General features: G+C 48.3%; 10 protein-coding genes across 10 annotated transcripts; 7 read left to right on the top strand and 3 right to left on the bottom strand.

Annotated features, from left to right (window-relative positions):
- Positions 1–869: 869 nt before the first annotated feature.
- On the bottom strand, positions 870–1989 carry FMAN_04964 (uncharacterized protein; the record flags this gene model as incomplete). The annotated part of the gene is made up of 4 exons (XM_041828266.1): positions 870–1135; positions 1185–1537; positions 1605–1834; positions 1885–1989. 4 exons carry the CDS (start codon positions 1987–1989, stop codon positions 870–872), a joined length of 954 nt encoding a protein of 317 aa, XP_041679146.1.
- A 1908-nt stretch (positions 1990–3897) lies between these two features.
- FMAN_04965 (uncharacterized protein) lies at positions 3898–4380 on the top strand (the record flags this gene model as incomplete). The annotated part of the gene is made up of 3 exons (XM_041828265.1): positions 3898–4136; positions 4184–4307; positions 4357–4380. 3 exons carry the CDS (start codon positions 3898–3900, stop codon positions 4378–4380), a joined length of 387 nt encoding a protein of 128 aa, XP_041679145.1.
- A 463-nt stretch (positions 4381–4843) lies between these two features.
- On the top strand, positions 4844–5761 carry FMAN_04966 (putative gibberellin biosynthesis-related; the record flags this gene model as incomplete). Its single annotated transcript, XM_041828263.1, has 1 exon — positions 4844–5761. The coding sequence occupies one exon, from the start codon at positions 4844–4846 to the stop codon at positions 5759–5761; it is 918 nt and encodes a 305-aa protein (XP_041679144.1).
- Positions 5762–5969: 208 nt separating this feature from the next.
- FMAN_04967 (uncharacterized protein) lies at positions 5970–7212 on the bottom strand (the record flags this gene model as incomplete). Its single annotated transcript, XM_041828262.1, has 4 exons — positions 5970–6354; positions 6406–6446; positions 6499–6863; positions 6930–7212. The coding sequence occupies 4 exons, from the start codon at positions 7210–7212 to the stop codon at positions 5970–5972; spliced, it is 1074 nt and encodes a 357-aa protein (XP_041679143.1).
- Positions 7213–9790: 2578 nt separating this feature from the next.
- FMAN_04968 (uncharacterized protein) lies at positions 9791–11458 on the top strand (the record flags this gene model as incomplete). The annotated part of the gene is made up of 1 exon (XM_041828261.1): positions 9791–11458. The coding sequence occupies one exon, from the start codon at positions 9791–9793 to the stop codon at positions 11456–11458; it is 1668 nt and encodes a 555-aa protein (XP_041679142.1).
- Positions 11459–12076: 618 nt separating this feature from the next.
- FMAN_04969 (uncharacterized protein) lies at positions 12077–13461 on the top strand (the record flags this gene model as incomplete). Its single annotated transcript, XM_041828260.1, has 3 exons — positions 12077–12547; positions 12597–13057; positions 13104–13461. The coding sequence occupies 3 exons, from the start codon at positions 12077–12079 to the stop codon at positions 13459–13461; spliced, it is 1290 nt and encodes a 429-aa protein (XP_041679141.1).
- Positions 13462–13932: 471 nt separating this feature from the next.
- FMAN_04970 (uncharacterized protein) lies at positions 13933–15017 on the top strand (the record flags this gene model as incomplete). Its single annotated transcript, XM_041828259.1, has 3 exons — positions 13933–13990; positions 14042–14363; positions 14414–15017. 3 exons carry the CDS (start codon positions 13933–13935, stop codon positions 15015–15017), a joined length of 984 nt encoding a protein of 327 aa, XP_041679140.1.
- Positions 15018–15685: 668 nt separating this feature from the next.
- Positions 15686–16522, top strand: FMAN_04971 (uncharacterized protein; the record flags this gene model as incomplete). Its single annotated transcript, XM_041828258.1, has 3 exons — positions 15686–16244; positions 16291–16372; positions 16420–16522. 3 exons carry the CDS (start codon positions 15686–15688, stop codon positions 16520–16522), a joined length of 744 nt encoding a protein of 247 aa, XP_041679139.1.
- Positions 16523–16933: 411 nt separating this feature from the next.
- FMAN_04972 (uncharacterized protein) lies at positions 16934–19444 on the bottom strand (the record flags this gene model as incomplete). Its single annotated transcript, XM_041828257.1, has 4 exons — positions 16934–17977; positions 18041–18613; positions 18676–19251; positions 19304–19444. 4 exons carry the CDS (start codon positions 19442–19444, stop codon positions 16934–16936), a joined length of 2334 nt encoding a protein of 777 aa, XP_041679138.1.
- A 2797-nt stretch (positions 19445–22241) lies between these two features.
- Positions 22242–23948, top strand: FMAN_04973 (putative dynactin arp1 p62 subunit RO-2; the record flags this gene model as incomplete). The annotated part of the gene is made up of 2 exons (XM_041828256.1): positions 22242–22525; positions 22577–23948. 2 exons carry the CDS (start codon positions 22242–22244, stop codon positions 23946–23948), a joined length of 1656 nt encoding a protein of 551 aa, XP_041679137.1.
- Positions 23949–24162: the final 214 nt, after the last annotated feature.

The following is a 24162-nucleotide window of genomic DNA, read 5'->3' as shown; positions in this document are numbered from 1 at the left end:
CCCTCGGGGGTTTATATGCATAGCATTCTTAAGCTCCCAACGGAAAACTTTGCCATCCGATCTTCTCTCTTCATTGTAGTTCCTCTCTCATGCCGCGTGCGGCGGCTTCGCTCAAAAACGCCAGAGACATTCCAGCCACGATGCATCTACTCCACCACCCGCAACCATCTACTCCCCCAACATCATTTCCAATTCCGACAAAGCGTCAAGCCTCGTTTTCCTGCATCGTCGGCTATTTTTGAACATCCAGATCTGATGTTGCTGCAGCAATGAGGTGCCTCTTCTCGATGCGCCCGGCGTTTTGCAACTTTGAAGATAACCGCCTCCGGTTTTTGCGGCGCATGGCTTGATATTCAGGGCAGGTTACCAGAATCTGTTATCTTGTGACGGTCGGCGTTTGGGTGGCTGCTTGCGGCGTCACGGATCTTGGTTCCTGGTGTTGGAGCTTGGCGCTTAGAGCATTTGCGTTGAGTCAATACGAGATTTGAAGATGGGATTATTGTGCCAGGTCTAGTGAGGGGAAGTAGTTGATGTCATTGGAGATCGGCCAGGAACAAACGCGTGTTGAATCTAGTCTCGGCAAGGGACGAAAACAAGGTGTCTAGATCTAAGACAAAATATTGGCCCGGCGATCTAGAGGCACGGGCCTGTAAGGGAGTTCCCTCCGCTAGTGGTTCACACTGTCCCATCTGTTCAGGCGATTGCCATGCATTTCGTGACTTGCAAGGGCTTCTGATGTAAACACTTTGGGCATATAGTTGAAAGTTTGTGCCGTTTTATCGAAATAATACTACGAAGAAGACTGTATCCCAAATCTATGTTTGAAGTGAACGGAACATCAACAGACAAGAAACAAAGTGTTATCAGCCCTATTTCTTCTCGTTACCCCAGGCATCTTCTAGAAATTCCCGAACAGTAATGGGCTTGATATCAGGGAAGACCTTGTTTAGAGCCTTGCTCTCATCCAAGTTGAAGCCACCAGTCTCTACCCACAAACCATAGGCAGACATCACCTTTTTCATGACCGCCTTGGGTGCAGGAATATTGGCAAACATCGCCTCATGGCCTGGCAGCTCACTCAACTCTCCCTTCTTCAGCGTCTCGACACTATCATAAACAACGTTGAACTTGTCACCTATTGAAAATTAGCATCCCTAGCTTTAGCCACAAAGCTCGCCACGTACCTGTAGCTTCTTCAGCAATCTTCACCAACTCGTTGAATGTGACTTTGTCGCCAATGATGTACGTTGCTTCGTCCCATTTATCAAGGTTGAGAAGCGCAGCAACAAACTTGGCTACATCTCGACTATACGTAAACGTGACGGGAACCTCTCCAGATCCTGGGATGGCAGCAGCTCGATGTTTGATATCGACAAAGGTTGAAGGAGTGTGCAAGTTTGATTTCGCTGCTGATTTAGGGGAGCCCCAGAAATCGAGAAAGAAGCCGATATGGATGGAGGTCCATTCGAGTTTTGTCTTGCGTAGCTCGTCTTGAGCACGGAGTTTGTTGTTTGCTGAATTAGCTTGAGCTGCATGCCTATAACTCTTTGTTAGGGACTTGTTTCCAATGCGGACTGTGAGGTATTTGTCAAGCGTTTGCTTACTCTTCACTATGTGGAAGACCCCAATCACTTGAGATGAATCGTTCTGTTGCCTGGGATGCTTCTGATGCATGGATAATATCAATTTCGATGGGCTTAGGTCCGTTCATGCCAAGTGTCGAAATGACTGTGTGTACATTGTGCTTTTCAAAGAGCTGGGTTAGAGCATCGATGTTTTGAATGTCCACGGCCAAGACAGGAGCTCCAATCTCTTCTTCTAGTGCCTTGTTTTCCTTCGGTTTCTGTTAGTTACGTCCATAAAGCCTTCTTGTGAAAAGCTTACCTCTCGACTGAGGATAACAACTTTATGTTCTCCTGCAGCAACAATAGCCTCCACGAGAGTTCGGCCGACCTTCCCTGTACCGCCAGCAACTGCAACAGTAACCATTATGTCTGATGATATCGTTAAAGAGGATAATTTGTGATGTTTGATAAATGATGGGTTCTAAGCTTACTCCTTCATAGCTCAGCTCGTATCTTTATATACCGCAACTCCATCTTCATCTCCAACTCATTTCTAATCACCGCACTTACTCGGACATCTCATTCTGCGAGTTTTCCGTCAATTGTCAGCAATCGGTTGTTTTTCGTATTACCCATTGGTCGCCCGGTCTCTAATAAGTCTGACATGCATATCATCTGCACATCAAAACGGGGCGTGTTCGACCGGTGTCAGCGTAGTGATTGGACCACTGCCAATTTAAGCACAGCACGCACCTAAGACCCTCTAAAGCCGAGCTACTCCGTCTTAAGTCCTGCTTAAACGCATTGGGTAATTGTGTTGGCTGCCAATGCTTGGTCAAATTCCAGTGGATGTCTGAGATCGAGACTTGTGCTCGGATAGAGTTTCAGGGCCGGGAAGTCCAGATCTGGTCGATCTGCACGCTAAGAAAGCTATTTTGATGAGGGCCAGGAACGAGATATGCCGTTGTTGTTCGACCCCTGGGCGCTTTCCGCCACTTGAAGCTGAGCCTGGAGTATGATGACTGTGAATACTTTGCGGTTTGGCATCTTGCATCACTGAATCTCAAGGACGGTTGACACAGACTTCTTTTCGTTGATCTGTGTCTGAGAATCAGCGCAATCTGTTGTTACAGGGTAAAGTTTCTGACTGGAATGTCTCGTTTCGGGGACATTCACTGATCACCACCAGATCGCAGTAGCTGCTTTCGTCATCAAGTAAACGAGGTTGTCTCGGGACATCGATTAGTGTGACATCTTTCAAGGGCTCAAAGGCCCACTAGGGGAGGAAAGAAAACTCAGGACTGTAACCCTAAACGATAAAAACACTTAGGTAAATCTGGCCTAAACTTAGGAGACTCTTTGCTAAGTTTATTTTGACACCCCATAATAAGGTGCCGTCTAAGTGCCTTGGCCTCTATTCTTTCTCATCAATTGCTGTTTTGACTTAGAAATGGGAGTCTCGGGGCGCCGGATTTTCTCGAAGCCATGGTCGTCCAAAATCAGAAAACACTCAAGGCTGAGCGTCCTTTTAATCGGCCTTGCATTTTGTCAGACCCCCTTATATATCTTTCCTTGGTGAGGTATAGAACTCATCTGACAGGCAAAATGGTAGACCAATCAGTTGCCCTGGAGGCCGATGACATCGGAGTCAACTGAAGCGTTCACTCAAGACCGAAGACGATCAACTACCCGATAATAGCGAAACTTGACCGACATTCTTAAATTACTTCACAAATGTATTAACATGTCTCAGCTCAGAGCGCTATCGATATCTGCCAGTGCAGTTTCTCGGGCGGAGTGTTTAGTCTATTACTATCCCATGACCACAATATGCTAGCATATCTGTGCTCACAATGTCAGCTTCAACAACTCTTACCAATGAATGGCGTCTAATTAGAACAAAAACTCCTAATAATCTCTAAGTACTCAGACTGATCAACTAATTACACTGTCATCATGTCGCACAAATATGCACGTTTCTTTGCATTGGGCTTGACGATGTGTCAATGATCCGGAGATACCTCCGGTCTTGGAGTGCAGACTATCAGAGACTTAGAGGCTTTCAATTGAGTGCTATTTCTATGGGATAGAAGTCGTGCTACCTTTTCTCCCAAGTTATCCATTCTTCTGGTCTAATCCACATGCTTTAATATGAATGTAGCAAAATACTTCGGTATCTACAATGTCTCTCAACTCCAACCAACTCGACCCTTAACAGCATCCTCTCCAGCCCCTTGGCAATGAGGTCATGGATACTAAACAGGGGGATCCCGATAAGCTTAGGTTTGATCCTTTTGATGTCACAAAGGTTTGGCTGCGATCGTAGTTGCGAATGAAGGGATTCGGAAGATTGGTTCTTATCAAGAACCCCAGGAACTACCATCGCAATGTGGAACAGGCTGCGTTTTTGCCTGGCAGTATGTTTCTTGGTATTGAGGACTCTCCTGGCCCTCTTCTTCAGTTCCGCATGTTCTTCTACCGCGACGCTCAGTATCGTCGCATCGGTGTCAATCTGCACCCAACAGCTTCGCTCACAAGTTCAGGCCTCGTGTCGCTGAGGCGCCATATCAGGTCAGCGACAACATCGTAAGCAGGGTTAATCACTATTGACTTGAGAGTAAGAAGAATGGCTACGATCAAGCGAAGGATCTGTGGACGAGGATCATGAGTGAGCAGGAGAAGAATAATGCTTGCTGCAATACAGCCAAGGGTCTTCGACGCGTCAAGTTTCCCGAGATCAAGGTAAGCAATCAAGCTACTTCGAATAAGACTTCAGCTGACAGGAGTATAGAGCAAGTATTTGGCGCAGGTGTAGAACATATCGGAGGATTATGCGTAAGGCATTTATGATCTTCCGGGCCAACCTCAGGTTGAGTTCCCCAAAGTCAAGGAACTGAGACACAATACTGTACTCATCTGCCGGTTTCCGTCCGTGACTTTCTAGCCTGAATCCTTCATGTACTCCTGGAGAATTTGAAGTTTACAATTTCAATTTATCCGTTCAGAATATCGTGAGATAATCGTAGGATTGAGTCGTGAGGGCAGTCTATGATGCTGACAATATGCAGAATCCTGGACCAAAGATGGAGATAAGCGGTGATAAAGAAGCTGACTGAGTGCCACGACCTGTGATAAACCCGATTCAAAAGCGAAAACGCGCGAAGGATTCAAATACATCAGCACTTAAGACAAAATTGACCAGCTCACTCAATCATGCCCATGTATATGTTGATACACAGCCCCAATTCACCCTCGCCAATTTACAAACATTCACAATCATGGCTCCAACAGATGCAGAGATCAAGGCCACTATCAAGGCCGTGGTCGACGACTTCAGAGGATGGGACCTTGCGCCGATAATGCACTATCCGAATGAAGAAGGCCTCGAATTCGAAGATATCTACTTCCCATCCGATGACGGTGTCCCTCTGGAAGGCTGGTTCATCCCCTGCAAGGGCTCCAACAAGATCATCATCGCCAACCATCCTCACTGGTTCAACCGCGCTGGTATCCCTTCGCATCTCGAACCCTGGAATCAACTCATGCCCGGGAATGACTTTGAAGTTAATTTCATACCCGATTACAAGATTCTTCATGATGCAGGGTATAATGTTCTTGCATATGATTTGAGGAACCATGGACTTAGTGGAAGCGGAAACCAAGGTCTCTTCGGCTTCTTTGAGTGGCGCGACGTTCTTGGATCGTTGAAATATGTTCGTGGGCGGGATGATACCAAGGACATGACGATTGGACTGTTTAGTCGCTGCGCCGGTGCAAACGCAACACTCTCGGCGATGAGACATCGCCCTGAAGCATTCAAAGGCGTAAGATGCATGATTGCACCCCAGCCTATATCAGCAGGGTCCTCCATTGCTGTGATGCTTGACAGAATGGGCGCTCCGGCATCGTACATGGAAGAAGCTGATCGACAATTGTTCATGAAGACGAGTTTTCACATAAGTCAATTGTCGCCGCCGACTGATGCGAAGCACGCCAATGTGCCTACGTTTGTGTACCAGGTTCGCGATGATCCTTGCACGACGCCGAAGGATGTTCAGTCTATTTATGATAATATCCCTATCCAGGACAAGAAGTTGAAGTGGATTGAAGGGACGGAGAAGAGGTGGGATGGATATACGTACTTTCAGAGGGAGCCTGATCAGTTCTTGGAGTGGTTTGCAAAATACATGAACTAGGTACAGCATTAGACAATTCTAGCTTTCTATCGCGGTTGTATCATATTATTAATAATGGCTCTATCAAACAAAAGCAAGGAGAATCGTATATAGTTATCCTGAATCCACAGATACGGTAACAGTTGTCTGTCAGCATCAAGACTTTTACCATCTCATGGCATTCAGGTTTGTAAAGCCAAGCCAAATTACTTTATTGCCCAAACTCACCTCATACTGTGAAGTGCTCCCTCTGTAGTTGCCGCGTTGACCCCGTATCGCTAGCCACATCATCGTACTCAGACCTCCTCGCCTGCTTAACAACAACTTCCGTTCGAGTGGTCTTCTGGATACCTCCCTCCAATCGATCCACCAGCTCTATATCGTCTGTATTCGCTTCGATAAACGTGGTGTTGCCGCCAACGAACATTGCTGACGGTACTTTGCTTTTTCCGGTCTGTTTTGAGCTCTTCTTTTGAGTGCTATGGGATCTGGAGCCGGAGTAGTCGGGATAGTCGCTGTTATTGCTGGCCTTGACGACCTTGATGATGAGGTCTGCCATGTTCATTTCGATGTGGAGTTTAACGAGGTAGGCTAGGGGATGGAATTGGACATATCTATAGAAAGGAGTTAGCAGCTTGACGGGTGGCTTGGTCAATTTGACTTACACAATGTCGTTTGGCAAGGACATCATTGCGATAAGAAGGATCTGGTAGGAATCAGTATCTATAGCAGCAGATCGGGAGGTGATGAAAGCATACATCCATAGTCATTGAAACAGCAATCATGCCCAAATTGAAGCGAAACAATCGAGTGTACTTGGTTAGGCCGTTCGCAATAAGCCTCGATCGCACGAGGTGGATAAAGTACAGGTTGAGCCCTGCATCAACCACTAAAAAGATGACCTTCTCGATTCTATCCCAGACTTTGTTGATGTCAATCCAGGTCTTGTTAACCTGCAGCCGAGCTGGGATCCAGATTGTGAAGACACTGATGTTGATGCATAATATGATGATGAAGGAGTATATCTTGAGTCGCTTGGCATTTTGTCGGTTTACCATGAGGATCGCGATTCGGTTGATGATGATTTGAATTAGTGCTTGAAGCTGGATACACCAAAGGAAAACTTCACACCATTAGCCTCTCCTTCAGGACCGCCAGGGACGTCAGTGTGATAGCAGCGGTGACTTACTTAGAGTAAAGAATACCGGAAACCCGCCGGGGATGTAATTTCGTAGATAACACCAAGTAACAGCGCTCATGATACAGCTGCTCGTCCACTCCAGCCATATCAGTATGATACAGTGGTTCATCCTGCGTCCTCTCCTCCATGACTTGATGGTTTGTTGTATCCCTTTGGTGAACGTGAACAGCCCGACTCCCAGCGAGATTCCCCAAGCGATACTCGCAATATTCATGTCATTCTCTCCAGCATCGACTTCGATAAAGTTCGGTCCTTTCCACAAGTCCCCCATGGCGATAACTCTGTGCTAAACTCAGTCAATCAGAAGCGCTCAGCAAAGAAATCCAAAGGGCAAAAGGGACAGGAAGTATAAAAACAAGGAGACGAACGAGATAGTAAGCAAACGATGGGAAGCCCACATACATATCCAACACAGCATCGCCGCTAAGCCTTCAGATCTTGCGGATCCTGATGCCTGCGCCCAACTAATAACGTTGATCCTATTGAAGGGTAAAAAGCACAGACGAAGCATCCATTCTCAGGATCCGCAGCGATCGATCTTCGGCAGGGGATCCCAGAGCATGAGGCGAGACTCGATCTCTGGTTGGATCGGGGGTGTGAGGGATTCATCCAGAGATCCTCAGGGCTGCATATCTGCTGGTACGTTATATGGGGTTCGTGCATGGTTGGTAGGAGATAGACAAGTATGCTTTGGGGGTATTTTGCGAGTCGTCTGCACGAAGAATGATGCCAACATTGCTCAAGATATTGATGCTACTACGAAGTTAGCTAAAATTAAGAACAAGTCACTTGACAGCCCTACACGTGAAACAAGCAGATGTTCCAGAAAACGTCTTGAGAAATGCTTCAGCAGTAGTACACATCACGGATCATGGAGTGACACTCTTTTTCGAGTCAGGTGGACCCATGTCACCGGCCGCATATCACCGCCAGGCCCTTGCTTTCTGTAAGAAAAGAAATATGCCGACTAGACGAACTCGACGCTATCGAACTTTGAATGGTAGAAACGTGGTGAGTGGCAGGGAAGAGGAGAGCTGAGGTTGATGCTTTTGCAAAAATTCTCGGAGGGGTTGCTCGGTGAAGATCCGGGACTGTTAACCACAGCACTCACACGATGCATTATAAAATTTGGGCAGAATGGCAAATATTGCACTGTAGACTTTTGATGTTGGTCAAACAGGGCGGTTCCTTGATGCAGACAATTCTTCAACAAAGACCAACCGACCACATCTACAGCGGGTCTCTTCCACTGAAGAAACTTCCACAAAAGCAAAACAGCAAATGCAATCTCGCACAAATGAGCTCTCACAACTGACCAGATCTCGTCTCGTCTCTGTTCCCAGCTCCAAATTGCGGCTCAACATCCTCGTCGCCTCAATAGCGGACGATCAAGGTCTAGCACTATAATTATGCACCGGTGGAACGGATGTTTCCTAACTACGAGCCTGGAGCCAATGGTCTAACTCCAGTCCACTGTGAAACATGCCACGTGCATAGTCGGCGTGTTTCGTACGCTATTCATAGCGGCCGCTATAGGGCTTGGTGAGGCTGTAGTGGATATTTTCACAGGAATAGCAGAGCAGCTTCATTCTGTTGAGGAGTTACCACTTGTATTTTGAAGGGTTAAGATAGGAAAAAGAAATTTTGCATATAATAGTACCCTAACAAAAGAAAGCAGATCATCTGATTGCTACCTAACATTCTTGGTGACACTGGACAGATCTCATAGGCAAGCCCTGTAAGCCTGAACCCTGTCTTCGGCTCCGCTACGGCTCCCAGATGCAAGTTGTTACAGATATGGGCCTGAAGAATTGATGGGCGGTCAATGCAGTGAAGAGTCGTGCTTGTATATAATTGGAGGGACGTGTCAGCCATTGAGATTACCAACACTTCACTGCGGAGATGATAGATGATGGATGCTGGTGGTAAGCTCGAATGAGTATGATGTCATTGACTCCCGAGTCTCTCAGGTCAAACCTCACTGCCTCCTGCAACCGCACTCTCGCAGCCGTTCAATAAAGAGAAGTTCACCTATCTCAAAGTACAACTATACAAACATCTCACATTCCACTTTCTGGTAAATCCAATGCTCCATTTGCCTGTCAACTCATCGTCAATAAAGATCGTACATGGAAACATTCAAGTTTGTCATCATGCGTCTGCTCAATGGGCATTGACTCACCCGTGCATGGTCAACACAAGCAATGGTTTTATCAAGCACTTTTGTAGGATTACTTTAAGGGGCTGTGCAGAATAATAGAAGAGATTTCTGGTCTTTATGCGATTGGCTGGTAATTGAGTTGGCCATGTTCTATTCATTTGTGACCTTACTTTGACAATCAAGCTTGTAAGTTATGGCTTGTTGTAGATTCATTCTCCTGCACTAGATAAACACCACAGTCCATATTGAATGTATTAAATAGCTACATGGATAAACAAACACTGCTACTTCGATTAGAGTTTCTACATATATCTCTTAGAGCCAATACTTAACAGAAGCACTTTGCAAAGCACCGTAACAGAAGATAGAGAATGGGCATTGCATGGTATAGGGTGAATGTTTGGAAAAGCACACACACGCATGCCAAAAACAAATGTTGCCTTCTAAGTGTCACCACAACGCGAGTCGCACCAAAACAATAATTTTGAGTAGTTTACTCATGGCCTCTGTTGAATAGCTCCAGCGCTCTGATCACTTATGACGATCCAGTAGTGGCAACCACCCCGCAATCCTCAGCAATCAACCATCTACAATACAACCTACCAAGTGCTAAGCCACCATGACTCCCTCATAAATCCCCCCAAGTCCTCACTTACACGACTCCAGAAATGCTCGAATTTATACCGCCATGACGAAGAGATCTCGTGCCTGCGAAGCCTGTCAGGCTCTCAAAGTCAAATGCGAGCCATCATCCGAAGAGTCATCCATCTGTGAACGATGTTCTCGTTACAATCTCACTTGTGTCCCTGCTGCGAGAAAGTGGCAGAGAGATAGGATTGCTGAGCTGGAGGAGCAGGTCAGGAATCTGCAGGATAAACTTGATGGTGCTACCAATTCGACTCTGGGGTTGTCGACTTATGCTGCTTCGACGAGGGCTACTTCGGTGTTCTCTGATGGAGCTTGGCCGCAGACAAGTGCTGGGCCATCAGAGCTGGGCTTCCTAGATTCTCGTCTAGACTACGATACTCAGCTTCGATGTCTGGAAGTCTGCTCAACAACCGCCGGGCAGTTCTGGTACCTTATACCTCCCGTCGACACCACCTCAGCACGCTCATGGCTAGACTCCCTCAGGACAGGAGCACCCGTCAAGCTCATATCCATGCTCGCCTTCACCATGTCCCCCTCCTCCGCCGAGATCGATCCCCAAACGCAAGAAGACCTACGAATCAAGACCTTCGAAATCCTCGGCCAAGCAGCCGTCGGTCTCAAGCGTCCCTCCCTAGATCTTATCCAGGCAGCGCTAATAACCGGTCTCTGGATCCGACCCTCCCTCGACTGCAACCACGGGAACCCGAACCAGCTTGTGTCGTTGGCGCACGATCTCAGCGTGGAGCTTGGCCTTGGAGGTGCGGAAATGCAGACTTCTGCACCGGCGTGGTTCTTCCGGATCCAGGGGCCGCTGACGCTGGAGATGCAGAAGATTTGGTTGGCGGGTTGGATGACTTCTACGATGAAGGCTGTTGGGCTGAGACGAGCGCATGATTTTGATTGGGGAACGGCGCATAATGAGGCTCTGGGGGCGTTGGAGGCTGATGGGTCGGATCAGCTGTTCTTGGAGATGCTTTATACGATTCGACTTCATGCGAAGGTTGCTAGTGCTCTCGAACTCTGCAACACTCGCACGTTTTTCGATGTCAACTCTGATGTTGTAGCGGCTACGAGGAACCAGGTCTACAATGATTTGAACGAGCTGAGCAACAGACCTCTTGCGGGCGATGTTCAACTTCGTTTCTGGAGAATGCTCGTCGCTATACATGTCAACGAACCAGTTCTACATACAACCACCAACAAAACCCTTTTCACATCCCCCTACATCTCCGAAAGAATCGGCGTCCACGACTTTGCCCGCGGTCCCATAACCCCAACAACAGCAACAGCCCTGCACTCCATAGTAGAAGCCTGCCACCTCGCCATCTCAATAGTCCTCGAAATGGACGCCTCCACCATCCTATCCCTTCCCTCCCTCTGCTTCGGCCCTGCGGTGAGCTACACACTCTCCATCCTCATCAAAGTCTTCGTGGCAGTGTCTGCACCGGGAAACACATACAGTCAAATCCTGACCCGAGAAACCCTGCACGTGCGAGAAGCCATGCAGAAACTCATATCCGTTAAGGAAGCGCTGCTAAAGCTCGATCCGCACATGGGTAACTGGAACACGAGGATCATAGGATCTGTGGAATGGCTGGGCGTTTGGCTGGATGATTACGAGAGTATTATCGAGCGCTATGAGGAGAATCTGCAGAGGGAGGTAGCAGAACAGGAAATCGAAGGACTCAGCCCCAATGGACATTTCTAATCAATTCCTACCGACTCTGTACTCTACCCCAGTAACATGCACCTTATTCCCTGTAGCTTGGATTTTTTCTCCTGCAGAAAGGGTCTAGAAGCCGTTAAATCCTACAGGGATGTGTTTGGCGCGGGAATCCGTGTCCTGTCACTTACACGGGTAGACTCACAAATGACGTACACGACTCTCGGGAGGCTTTAAGGCTGTGCAATAAGCGATCAGGGCTGTGCTGGCAATTAAGCTTGTCTTTCCCCAGGGTCTTTTATGGAGACGGTGAATTTTGACCGTGGATTTATGTGTGTTTTAGATGTGAGACCCTGGTAGTTGGGGATCAACATCATGATCACTGAGCGTTATGCATGGGATGAGCGAGAGTCGATGATGCTTTGACTTTGAGGGAGATGCTTGGTATGGAAGTGAGAAGGGATTGAGGAAGGGATTTGTTTGAGGTTTGAGGTTGGCTTCATGGGGAGATGTTGTGTATAAAGTGAAGGGAGAGGCACGGCGAGAAGAGAAGTCTCATCACTCACAGCTTCACATCTCCAAGCATCACAATACCACAATCGCTCTCAGCTCAACAGCTATCACCAGTTCTATAATTTATCATCAGCACCAAGAGTTTTCAAGATGAAGTTCCTCAACCTCGCAGCCCTCGCATCCGCCGTGGTCGCTCAATCCGACCTCGCCAGCATTCTCTCCTCCCAATCCGACCTCTCCACTCTCGCTGAGCTCCTCGCTCTCGTCCCCGACATCGCAGAGACTCTCGCATCCGCCAGCAACATCACCATCTTTGCTCCCACCAACGATGCGTTTGCCTCGGTCCCCCGAGACATTCCTGAGGGTGAAGCTATTTCTCAGCGCAACGATACCATCGCTATTGGTGCTCTGCTGTCAAACCATGTTTTCAAGGGCTACTATCCTGCCAAGGTTGCTACGGACATTCCAGTGTTTGTGCAGTCGCTTCTGGATTCGAGCTTTGTCAACTATCGTCAGCCGTTTGGGAACTTTACGGGTGGTCAGTATAATGGTATTGTGAAGGATGGCGATGATGTTGTTGTCATCTCTGGAGAAGAGACTCTGTCCTACGTGACTGAAGCCGTAAGTACTGCTCCATCTCAGACGTTGAATCGGTACTAATGATTTGCAGGATATCAAGGTCGGTGACTCGGTCATCATTCACAAAGTCGACAAGCCTCTCAGCTTTGGTGCTCCTCTCCAGCTCTTCACCCGCCGCGACAACCTCCTCAACTTCAACGCCGCTCTCAACGCAGCTGACCTCCCCTACAACTTTGGCAACCTGGACCGCGACTCCTCTACTCTTGTCAACATCTCTGACTTCACCGTCTTCATCCCCAACGACCCTGCCTTTGAGGCTATTGGTTCAGTCCTCGAGAGCGCTGATCTCAAGACTCTGCAGGAGGTGTTGAAGTACCACATTGTCGACGATGTTCTCTTCTCTACGGATCTGGCCAACGTCAGCGTTCCTAGTCTGCAGGGTGCTGATTTGACGTTTACTGTTGCTGAGGACGGAAGTGCTTGGGTGAACGGTGCTAAGATTCTCTTCACCAATGTTCTTCTCTTCAACGGTGTCGCTCACGTTATCGATGGGTAAGTCGTGCTTCTACTTGGCCAACAACAATACTGACAGCAATAGTGTCCTCAACCCTGCCGACGACCCCTTTGACCGCGCTGATCTCAAGCCCGCCGCTGAAGCTGATGACCGCCTTGCTTTCCCTGGCGCAACACCTGTCTCCAAGCTCCCTTTCTCAGTCATCAGCTATGCCGACGACAGCCAGCCTACTTACACCACCCCCGAGCTTCTCAAGACACTCAAGGCCATTGACGTCTCAGCTCTTGCTACTGCCACCGCTACCGCTGATGCTACCACTGGTGCTGGAGAGACTACTCCCACTCCTACCGGAGTCACTCCCGTTGTCAACGCCGCAAGCTCCAAGTTTGTTGCTGGAGGAGCCAGTGTTTTCGCTGTGCTCATTGCTCTCTTGATGGTTTAAGCAGTTGGTAGTTTGAGGTCGTGTTTGTAAAGCTCCTGTTTACACGATTGTGTTGTTCACCTTAATGCTCCAGATGCAGATCTTTCAAGATCCAGAATCCCCCCGGTCAGAGTAGACTAGTACTTAATAACCTGAATTTACATTTTTTTTTCTTCTAAAGTGTCATAAGAAAATGTGAACAAACGTATATCCAATCGGGGAGAGCAAGCGCCGAAGATTGGTCATGTAGACTCCATCTCGGAATACCGAGGTCTAGCGAGGGTCCGAGAGTGGAGATTCCGCGTGAGGATCGACAAAGATGGCTTCCGATCGCGATACCAATTCCAATTTCGTGCTACAACTTCACTGATTGATTTGTCAGATTATTTCTTGCTATAACACTTACACCAGACGTCAATCCCCCTACAGCAGACTCCGTCCCTCGCTTTGCAGTTCCTATATCATTTCTCAAACCCTCAAGTAAGTCTCGTGATGAGGGCGCCCATGAAAGCACCTTCTACTTGGGGTAGTACAGCTCGTCGTCTCGCATGTTGGTCGTTCTTCATCTTTATTTGTTACTGGAGTGCTGAATGGATCTCAGATCATAGAGGCGCAATCTCTCAAATTCCCCTGGCGAGCACGTTAGTCGCAGCACCAATAAGGCTCTACCAGCAATATTTATCCGGAGGAAAGCCATTTAGTTCGTCTACGTTTAGGCTACAGGAGCAGTCTCAGCCTATCAATATGGGCTCTCAGATGAAGAATCTAGATGGCCTCAAGGAGCATCTCACTCATGATAAACTTGACGAGCTACGCAGTTTCTGGTTTGAGCATATCCCTGAGGAGGCCAACCGTATCATCGCTCCTGGAGAACTGCAAAAGAGATGGTTCTTCTCAGACAAAGAGTTCGACGATGTCTGCGTGTAAGTCACACCCTTGCTATCAATCGACCATGCCCTCTAACACATCCTAGCACTCGATTCAGCCCTGTACTAGAAGCCATCCGCAACGCAGGAGTCACATCCGCGCAAGAGCTTCTGTCCGTTGCGAAGCCTCGGAACTCGCTAGACTGGTTGAGTCTCATCATTCTGCTCGACCAAATCCCACGCAACTCATATCGTGGGGACAAGTCATCAATCTGCTTCAATTACTTCGACCCTATCGCGCAGCAAGTATCCCTCGAAGCCATCAAGCAGGGCATCCCAGATAAGGCACCCGAGATCCGCTGGGTCTTCTCCCACCGCAACTGGTTCTACATGCCCTTGATGCACTCAGAAGATATATCTGCGCACGAAAAGGCTGTCGCTGCTTTTGAGCAGATGAACCAGGATATACTGAGCTTGATGGAGGGAACAGGCGGTGCAGATGAGTACGAGAGGAAAGCAAGAGAAGTAGTGCAGGCGGATCCTGAAGCAGCAAAGGCAGTTGGTGAGACGAACAAAGTATTCGAGGAGAAGCATATAGTGATTATCAAAAGGTTTGGGAGATATCCTCATAGAAACAAGGCGCTTGGGAGGGAGGCGACGCCAGCCGAGGTGGAGTTTCTTGAGAGTGGAGGTGATACCTTTGGTAGCTGAGATGCCTGAGCCCGCATTTCGTAGCGGATCATTATGATCTGCGCTATAGACAATGACCTCATTGCGCTAAGATGCCTGCCATGCTGGTCCAGGTACGCTATCAAAACAGTTGATGATCATATTCGCGTATCAACGCCAGAGCGGCCAGACATGTACATGTTGTGGGCATAGACAAGCCATCGATGACAGGTAGTAGGTACCAGATACTAAGCTGAGAGTAAGTTCAGAATAAACGCTCGGCGTTTTGAAGAATTGAGTATCCCAAAGTCAATCAATCCGTGCGGGCAATTGACTGCAACGCGTCTCATGACAGCGTACAGAGTATGCGAATCCTATTGAGCCATGCATACGCCCAAAGCGAATACGTCCAGGCAATTTAAACGACAGCCGAAAACGCCCCTTTGCGCCAATAGGAATCGACGGGTACGCTAGTGTGACAGCCCCAACTACCGACAGTCCACTAACGACCAGCGCCCGCCCACCAATTCCCCAGGGGCTTTTTTACGGTTCTGACACTCAATTACCCAAACAGGCACCTCGGATGTCGAGTGATCCGACTTCCAGCATCGGGAGTTGACCTGATGTCACAATGCCATTGTCCGTCAAATAACACCACTTTTCTTCTTCCAATTATTATATATTGTAAACAAAGTTGTCTTTGATTCACAATGGTTACTACAAGAGCAAGTTCTCGAGGCGAGAGTGTTGGCACTGAAAGTTATACTACAATCGATATACCTCCTACACCAGTTACACGAAACCGAACGATGAAGAACACAGACTCGAACCCCTCATTTTCAAATGGATCGTCCAAGAAACACGCTGCTCATACATGGCATCATACAGCCTCATCGACAACAATTCTCTGGCTCGCTGTATCATTGCCCCTCGTCATATGGGATATAGGCTACGTCTTTGGCAGACCTCACACCATGCCTGAGGGTTTCCTCCACTGGCCATTATACGTCCCGTATGCGCTGTACGGCGAGGTCGATCACGTATACGGTTGGAAGGCGTTCAATGCCAAGAACGGCTTCACGGCTGCCCAGACGGCATTGAATGTTGTTGAGACGGTCATGTACTTGGTGTATTTGTACATGCTGTGGACGCGCGCGGACAAGACGCTTGATGGTGCGAAGAGGACTTTGAGTGGACGTGATGGTGCGTTGGCTGTTGTTATTGGCTTTAGTGCTGCTGTTATGACGCTGAGCAAGACGATCCTATACTGTAAGTGAGTCTGTCCTATGCATGAGATCAGATCTAACGGACTCAGGGGCCAATGAGTATTATAGTGACTTTGACAATATTGCTCACAACACACCGATGGACCTACTCACTCTTTGGATAATTCCCAAGTAAGTATCTATACGATGTGCTAGAATTAATACTGATTCTTTATCAGTGGTGCCTGGATTGTCCTTCCGACCTACATGATCTCCAAGTTTGGTGGAGATATTCTCGATGGCTTGACACTCGCTTCAAGCCAAACAGTAAAGACAGCATAGAATAAGCACAAGTGGTCTAGTTGAACGTCTTTTTTAGTACTTTACGGACATGTATGAGCAACGGCAATGAGGGATGATTTGTGAATGACGAGCTGGGTTAGAGTGCTTTGAGGCTTAATGAATATTGGAAGAACCACTGTGAACTTACCACGGTCGAATAATGACATTCATCCCCATCAGCACATTGCAATAAGAGCAACTTACATCAGTATTTGATGATTAACTACTACCCTTCCAACCTCACCCGTACCTCCCACAGCAAACATAATAAAGCTAGCTATAACTATCGTCTAGACATGTCATTTCATAAAGAAATAGGGGTATTCGCTTAAAACAACCTGAAAAACAAACATAGAAAAACGCGTCAAGCGTAATAGCGATCACACATCTCCTCCTCAGCAAGTCTCATTCTCATCTCATATCAGTCAACCCTCCCAGATCAGCATACTGCTCCCAAGCAGGCATCATGTCATCATCCTCCTCCGTCATCTCCCCCGGACTCTCCATAAACGTCTGCATCGCCGCCCAATCCGCATCCTCATTCACGATATACGGCTCCTCCACCTGTGTCTTTATCCGCAGCGGCTGCGGGAACATGCTGTGGCGTCTGCTCTCAACCTCGTCTGCGTAGCGTGAGTCGGAGAACATCGCGCTGATGGGTCGGCTGCGCTTGGAGACGCGGCCGGACATTGAGCGTGCGACCATGGACATTACGTCGCGGCGGCGTTCGCGGCGTGCTTTTACGTCTTTGGGGATCGCGGGCTCGACGTAGTACTCTGTTAGGGGAGGGGTGTCGAGGGGTGACTCGGTGTCGTTGGTTTCGACGCTCTCGGGGGTTGTGTTGTATGTGTCGTCTGTTTTTGTGTCGCTTCCGTCTGTGTCGATGCTTACATCGTTTGTGCCGTTGCCGTAGCCGTGGACAACGATTTCGTGGTATGTTGGTCGTGAAGGTGGTGTTATAGATTGAGGGGGTGTGGTAGCGGGTGATTTAAACATGCGCATTGATCGTCGAATTGTTGAAGAGCGGCTGAGTGCCTGTGTGAATGAGTTTGAGCGTGATGGACGTGAAGGCATTGATGCTCGACGCTCCATCTTGCGGTTGTCGTGTTGTGTCTGGGGACGATCTCGGTGAGTGAGAGCGAAGTAGTCGATGTCCGGCTTGATCTCAATCTTCCCAAAGGAATCTTCTCCTGCGTCTGCAGCACCATCCGGTTGCACACTCCAGGTCGGTCCGCTAGTAACGTACTGGGTCTGGCGTCTCAGGATACGGTCCAGATCGCGAGGTGTATCCCAGGGTGGGAGCTTATCAGTCAACGCAGACAGACTGTAGTGAGCCTCGTTGATCTCATCCTCTTGCAAATCTGTTGCTGTGTCTGTTGCGTAGCGAAGGACTTGGTATGTTGCGTAGATGAGAATCCATCGGACCTTGCGAGCATCCACCAGCGACACCTTCTCCTGCTTATCTGCCTTGTTTGGCGACATGATAGAATCTTCTTCGAAGCGTCGATATGCTCTCACGAGGTCATTCTGTGCAACTCCTGGCTTCATCAAATTAGATGCGTTGATCAGCGCTGTGTGAGCCGTGACTCTGCGATCCGATCTGAGAGTCACACGTCCGGGAAACCAAGACATGCGCCGCGAGTTGTTGCCATTCGTGTCTGGGAGAAGCGGCAGTGGATGATCAAGAACATCGTATCCATGTTCAAAGTCGAAAGATTGAACCAGTTGGATAGTGCAGATCCCTCCGTGAGCTGTAGGCGGCATGGTATGTGATGAGGTATACTGATCATCAACGAGTAGATCATACAAAGCCTCAAAGTTCTCACGCATAATACGTAAAACAGCCGGATCAAACAAGTCGTTGCCAGAGTCCGCAGTCGGCGGGTAATATCCCAGCTTCGTCGTATAAAACGATAACAAAAAACTTCGGAAGCGCTCAAGATGTGCCCGGGCGCCTGCTGAGACGCTCAAATGAGCCTCTGACAACTCATCGTCCAGAAAGGTCTTCAGCATAGACGATGACCGCGTCATGCGATAATCAAGTTCGAGATGTCCTTTACGTATGAGTTTGCGTGTTGAAGGGCTGAGCTCCTGTTCTCTTCGTCAGCGGCTGGGCCTTAGCATTCTTGCTCAGGAAGAAGAAAACAACAAACCTGAAACCCAGCATTTTCGAACAAGTATTCGCTCATGCCGACGCAATGTGCAAAGGCTCGGATGTACAGCTCCTTCATTTGAAAACACTCTGCGAGCTGCAGTATCGCCAGTGCGTGGTTTGGCTGGTTGGCCATGTCGAGATAGCCCTCCTCGTCGAAATACTCCATCATATCTGAGACATTGTCGTCTACGCCGGAACGAAACTCATGCATACTGTGGAGAAGACCAATAAGAGCATTGCCGAGACTGTATCCAACCATGGATCTTCGAAACACCCAGGCGAAGAAATTGCGTGTTGCGAGGTGGTAGTTGAAAGCTTGTGTTTTATCTGTCGTCGGAGGTGGCGGGATGTATAGTTCGATTTTGCGTGTTGTGTTTTTCTTACTCCATCTCATGAGCTCGCGAAGATTGGGTGTTTGAACGCCCTCCCACACGAGAAATCTTTGGATGAGGGGGTAGCATTGGGCTTCGAGAAGTGCTGAGAAGGGGACCTTGAAGGAGGGACCTCGTTGAGAATGACCTTTTGCGTGGAGATGCACCATGCAGTTTCCATTTCGAAACCACAGTTCAGGGTCCTGTTTCTGTAATTAGATATTCAGTTTCACGAGTAATTCTCGACCGACTCACCCGTCGAATGTTGTCCCATTCTGTGCACGTTCTCGCAGCTCCATCCCACCGCTTCACAGTCGGATGATAGTCCATTCTCCCATTCACAAAAGCGCTGAACCGCAGGGAACTCTGCCTAGAGTTCACCTGTATAGACGGCATAGTGAAGGGTCGTATATATATGTGCTTTTGGCCAGAATGCCAAAAATATCAACGATCAAAAGCAGCTGAACAAATCTGCAGCAAGCCGCGTCGTCGGGATGTTGCAGGTGAATGAGTCTTTGTTCGTTAAATCCCCCTGCTCTGTTTAGAAGAAAAGGGCCCTGTCGTTTCTTTTACGAGCGCGTAAAATAAAATAAAAACCCCATCACAACTCAAGTGATACGGCCATATCGAAGGGCAAGAGACGTCAGGCGCAGGGTTCCATGACGGGTCCTACGTAAGAGATCTCCAGAAGATTCAAGACAAGACGAAAGATCTCAGACCTCGCCCAGGGGGGGCATACGGCCATGTTAATATTGGATCTCTCTCTAAGCTGCTCTCAACTGTCACAACGCACCAAGCCTAGCCTTGCCCAACAGGGCGAACCCTTGAACCCGGCAAGACAGGGCCCCGACGGTCGGAATTTGAATTCAAGCCAAGACCAAACCCAAGAGGTAAGACACTATCAAGCCACCGCATTAGCGTCCTTTTTTCTCATTGACTCGTTCAGCGTCTTGTCGTCTTTGAGCTGGTCGTAGATCCCTGCAGGCAGCTCGCCTATTAACTAGAGTCTAGAGGCTATGAGCTGGCTCTTGACGTGGTTTGTCTTGTTTGTTGTAGAGCACTGCATAGTGCTCCATACAGAGTACTGAACCAATAGATGATCAATGCTTAGTGACCAAAAAGCAAAAACTGTCGATTTAGTCCCGAACCCAAGAACCTGGCATGAGACAGAAAAGTATGTAGTATCGTATCGTACACCGTTTGTTGGCCCATTGGACTCTCCGATCCGATCTATCGGAGCATCTCAACCACCATCCACCGAAGCTAGTAGGAGCATTACCTTAGGCTTTGGTCACAGCTTGCGCAATACAAGTCAACAAGTTACGGCAGAGAGAAGTTGGTGTGTCTCTGCATGATGCATCGACAGTCACACAACACCACGAACAGAATCAATGATGATGAATGATCATCGTTCTTTTAACCGGTCGTCCCGGGCAAACTTGAGAGCCCAACTAACTCTAAGCAAGCAAGCAATCTTGAAGAGAAAGTGGCGCAATCTCCTTCAAGGTCAACGAAATTGTGTTAATCTGTGACGTCCCGAAATTTCGGGAATTAAAACAGGGCCTCTATTACTCCACGGGTCTTGTCTTTGTTAGGCAGATTTCTTCAGCTCCACTGGGATATGCCAGATTATCTCCAACAGCAAGGATTATCTCCAGCTACAATCCCTGACTCTTGATGCATTTTTTTACGACAATTGTTTCTGCAACCGCCATTTATTATCACTCTCTCTCAGTTCCAGTCTGACAACGAATTGTCTGTCGACTTGTGGATGGCAACCCAAAATCCTCAGCCGCACCTGGAGGACTCGAAGGCGTCGGGAGACTTTCAATACTCGAACCATATTGGGGAATTCAGCCAAGCCTAGTTTTCTGCTTAGACCAAGGGGCAGGTCCAGAGACTCCAGACAGGTCAGAGCTAGAGTCAGCCCAGACCAGGGGCGGGACCTGACCATCACTCGTTCTGGCTCTAGCTCGACATGCAGAGTAAGCCCAGCATGAGGTCTTCTTCTGTCATCATGAATCAATAGCCTTTGACCATCGTGAACTAAACACCTCTCTACCCGTAACTCAAAGAACCCCGCAATTGCAATGTCGTGCAGGCGTCTTATCATACCTGGAGCCAACAAGGCAATATTGACTTGACTGGATACAGAATCAATGGAGACCGGAGTCCGAGTCCTCGGGTTCGGAACTGGTCTGAACTCATAAAAGTCCACAAGGGATTATCGTTGAGCAAAAGCCTTCACAAGACAAGACAAGGCGAGACGAGAACAGCTCGTTAACAAGGTTGAGCTTGTCTGTTGCATGTCAGACTTTTACGGTCTAGACGCATCTGGTTCCAGATCCCGTCTTCGCTTCCCGCCTTATAGCTGAACTCGCCACTAGCAAATCGTCTCAAACGAGGGAAAACTTTACTGCGTTGTGGGCGGGATGAGATGGCATTCAGGGTTCAAGCTTGGAGCATTAGCCGCCCTCAGTTGTGTGTTTCACCAAGCGAGGCTTCGACCACTGCCAAAGGTCTTTTTTCCTGACAACGCCACAGTCTCGGAATGCATGAAATGTGCTGAGAGGGTTTATTCATGCTTCTGGGGACGAGAGTCAGGGCATTAGAGGACTACTAATTAAAGACTTTTGGAAACCGTTCTGCGTTGTGGTTTAAAGGTTACTGACCAAGAATCAGATAAATAGACTTCAGAATGAAACAAGACCATAGCAATATCCTTAGAGGGAGCAGGAAGATACAATAATCCAGGTCGGTCAGTGCAATTTTAGGGGTATGATACCGAGTTGAAACAATTGGTACTCATGAGCGTTGAGAGAGGAATGTTGAACCGACTCAGCTCTCTAATATTCGCGGTGAGGCTGTAAGGTGAGACTGAGTGTGAGAATGTTGACGACGGACAGCCAACGTATTTCACATTTACTTTTTGTAGTTTTAGCAAATGATACAGCTTGTTAAGTTCAAATGGAAAGACACGATTAGTTTATTCTTACTGCAAGTTCACTGATATTAGTGCTACTCGGGAGGTGCATTTCGTTGAATGAATCTATGTAGACCCCTGATTGGCCCCTCACCGAAGTGACCATAGCTCTACTCACCTTACACCGAGAACAAAGACCCTGGGCAGTTCAAGACAGCTCCCTTCCCAACTTCAACCCGAGTCTGCCAAACTCCACGACCTTCCACTGCCATGGCGCTCGTGATACCTTACACGTACATCCAATGTCCGTGTTCAGACGACTCTCCCCCCGATCTCCCCCAAGCGCGTCAGTCACAATCCTCCGACGGACGAACCTTTGACCCCCGCGATCCTCGCTCGAACTACAGCCTCTACCCTCTGGAGTACCTTCTCTACTGCGAAGACTGCCAGCAAATACGATGTCCACGATGTGTGAACGAGGAGGTTGTTACATATTACTGCCCAAACTGTCTATTTGAGGTTCCCAGTAGTAACTTGCGCAGTGACGGGAATAGGTAAATAACACAAAGACATGGTCCTGACCAAGCCTGACATGCGCCTCCTAGATGTACCCGAAGCTGTTACCAGTGTCCCGTGTGTATTGGTCCTGTCCAGGTTATGGAAACACCTGTAGAGAAAGACCAGTCACACCCTGGCGCCGACATCCCAGGGCCTCAGTATGCCCTTTATTGCCAGTACTGCAACTGGACCTCCACCGAGATAGGCATCAAGTTTGACAAGCCTAACGGCATTCACTCGCAGCTCGCCAAGATCAATAACGGAGGAGATCTCAAGTTCACGGCGAAGGAACTCAAGGAGCGTCGCAAGGAGAATCCAGATGAGCCACCTCTTGCCGACAGTGATGTCGATACAGACCTTCAGTATGCCAATTTGAAGTCATTCTACCAGTCGCAGCTCGCAGACACAAATGCTGCCTCAAGCGGTATATCTCCACTGAATGACACTACTGGTTATGGATCGCCTGCAGCGTCGTTGTCTCGTATCATGGCTATGTACACCGGTCACGGCCATGTCCGCAAGCGCAATGGTCCTTCAGATGTGATGCGTGAAGCTCTCTCGGCAGAGGAAGGTCTCAAGTTGGCTGATCTGGATGAGTCTGCTCAGATTAAGAAATTGCACCAAGAAGGGTGGGATGCAACGGCTACTATACAGCAGAACCTTGAACAAGCAGAGGTTCAGAGATTCCAAGATGGTCTACGGCCCATACCACATCTCCTCAGAACGAAGCGCTCTAAGCGTTGCTCTGTGTGTCGGCATATTATCTCTAAGCCAGAAAATAAGGTCACGTCGACACGTTTCAAAATCAGACTTGTCGCAAAGGCTTATATCCCTACGATCACCATCAAGCCTCTCAACCCCACAGTCGGAACAGTCCCTACTACACAACGCCCTCAAATTCTAGAAGAGCGACCACTCAAGCCCCTCACCCCGCATCACTACATCATAACCTTCAAGAACCCTTTGTTCGATGGAATCAAGGTCACACTTGCTACGCCGAACAGTACACCTGGCAGATTCTCTAGCAAAGTGACTATTCTTTGTCCTCAATTCGATATTGATGCCAACACGGATATGTGGGATGATGCTCTGAAAGACGACGACAGAGACAAAAAGCGAAAAGGTGAAGAGAGCAGTGGACAGCCTGAAGCCGGTAAGATTTGGGAGCGAGGGCGCAACTGGGTCAGCATCATCTTGGAAGTGGTTCCCGCTTCACTACGACTTGATGGTCAAAAGGACAAGAGCCCATTGAAGGAGGATGAGGACATTCTTGAGATACCCATGTTTGTGAGAATGGAGTGGGAGCCTGACTCTCAGCAAGATGTCGGTGCAGCATCTGCAAAGGAAAAGGATGCTCAGGAGAGGAGGGAGCTGGCTTATTGGTGTGTGCTTGGAGTTGGCCGCATCAGTCACGATTGAACATAAAAAAGGCATGCACATGAGACATAGATCTAGATACCCAGTAATTGGACCAAGTCATGGACGGGAAGAAGTGTTTGAGTTGTCTTGTCAAATCATACGCAGCTTGCTTGTACCATTTATCAAGCTACTTTCTTTAAGACGCCAAGCCCCTTTTTTGACCAAAGAACCATTTGTGAAAAAACACTCCCAGCCCGAATCAGGTAAAAATAGT

Source organism: Fusarium mangiferae (assembly GCF_900044065.1).
Source record: "Fusarium mangiferae strain MRC7560 genome assembly, contig: FMAN_scaffold003, whole genome shotgun sequence".
Lineage (NCBI taxonomy): Eukaryota > Fungi > Ascomycota > Sordariomycetes > Hypocreales > Nectriaceae > Fusarium > Fusarium mangiferae.
The sequence above is the reverse complement of the archived record's forward strand: the minus strand, read 5'-3'. Positions and strand labels throughout refer to the sequence as shown.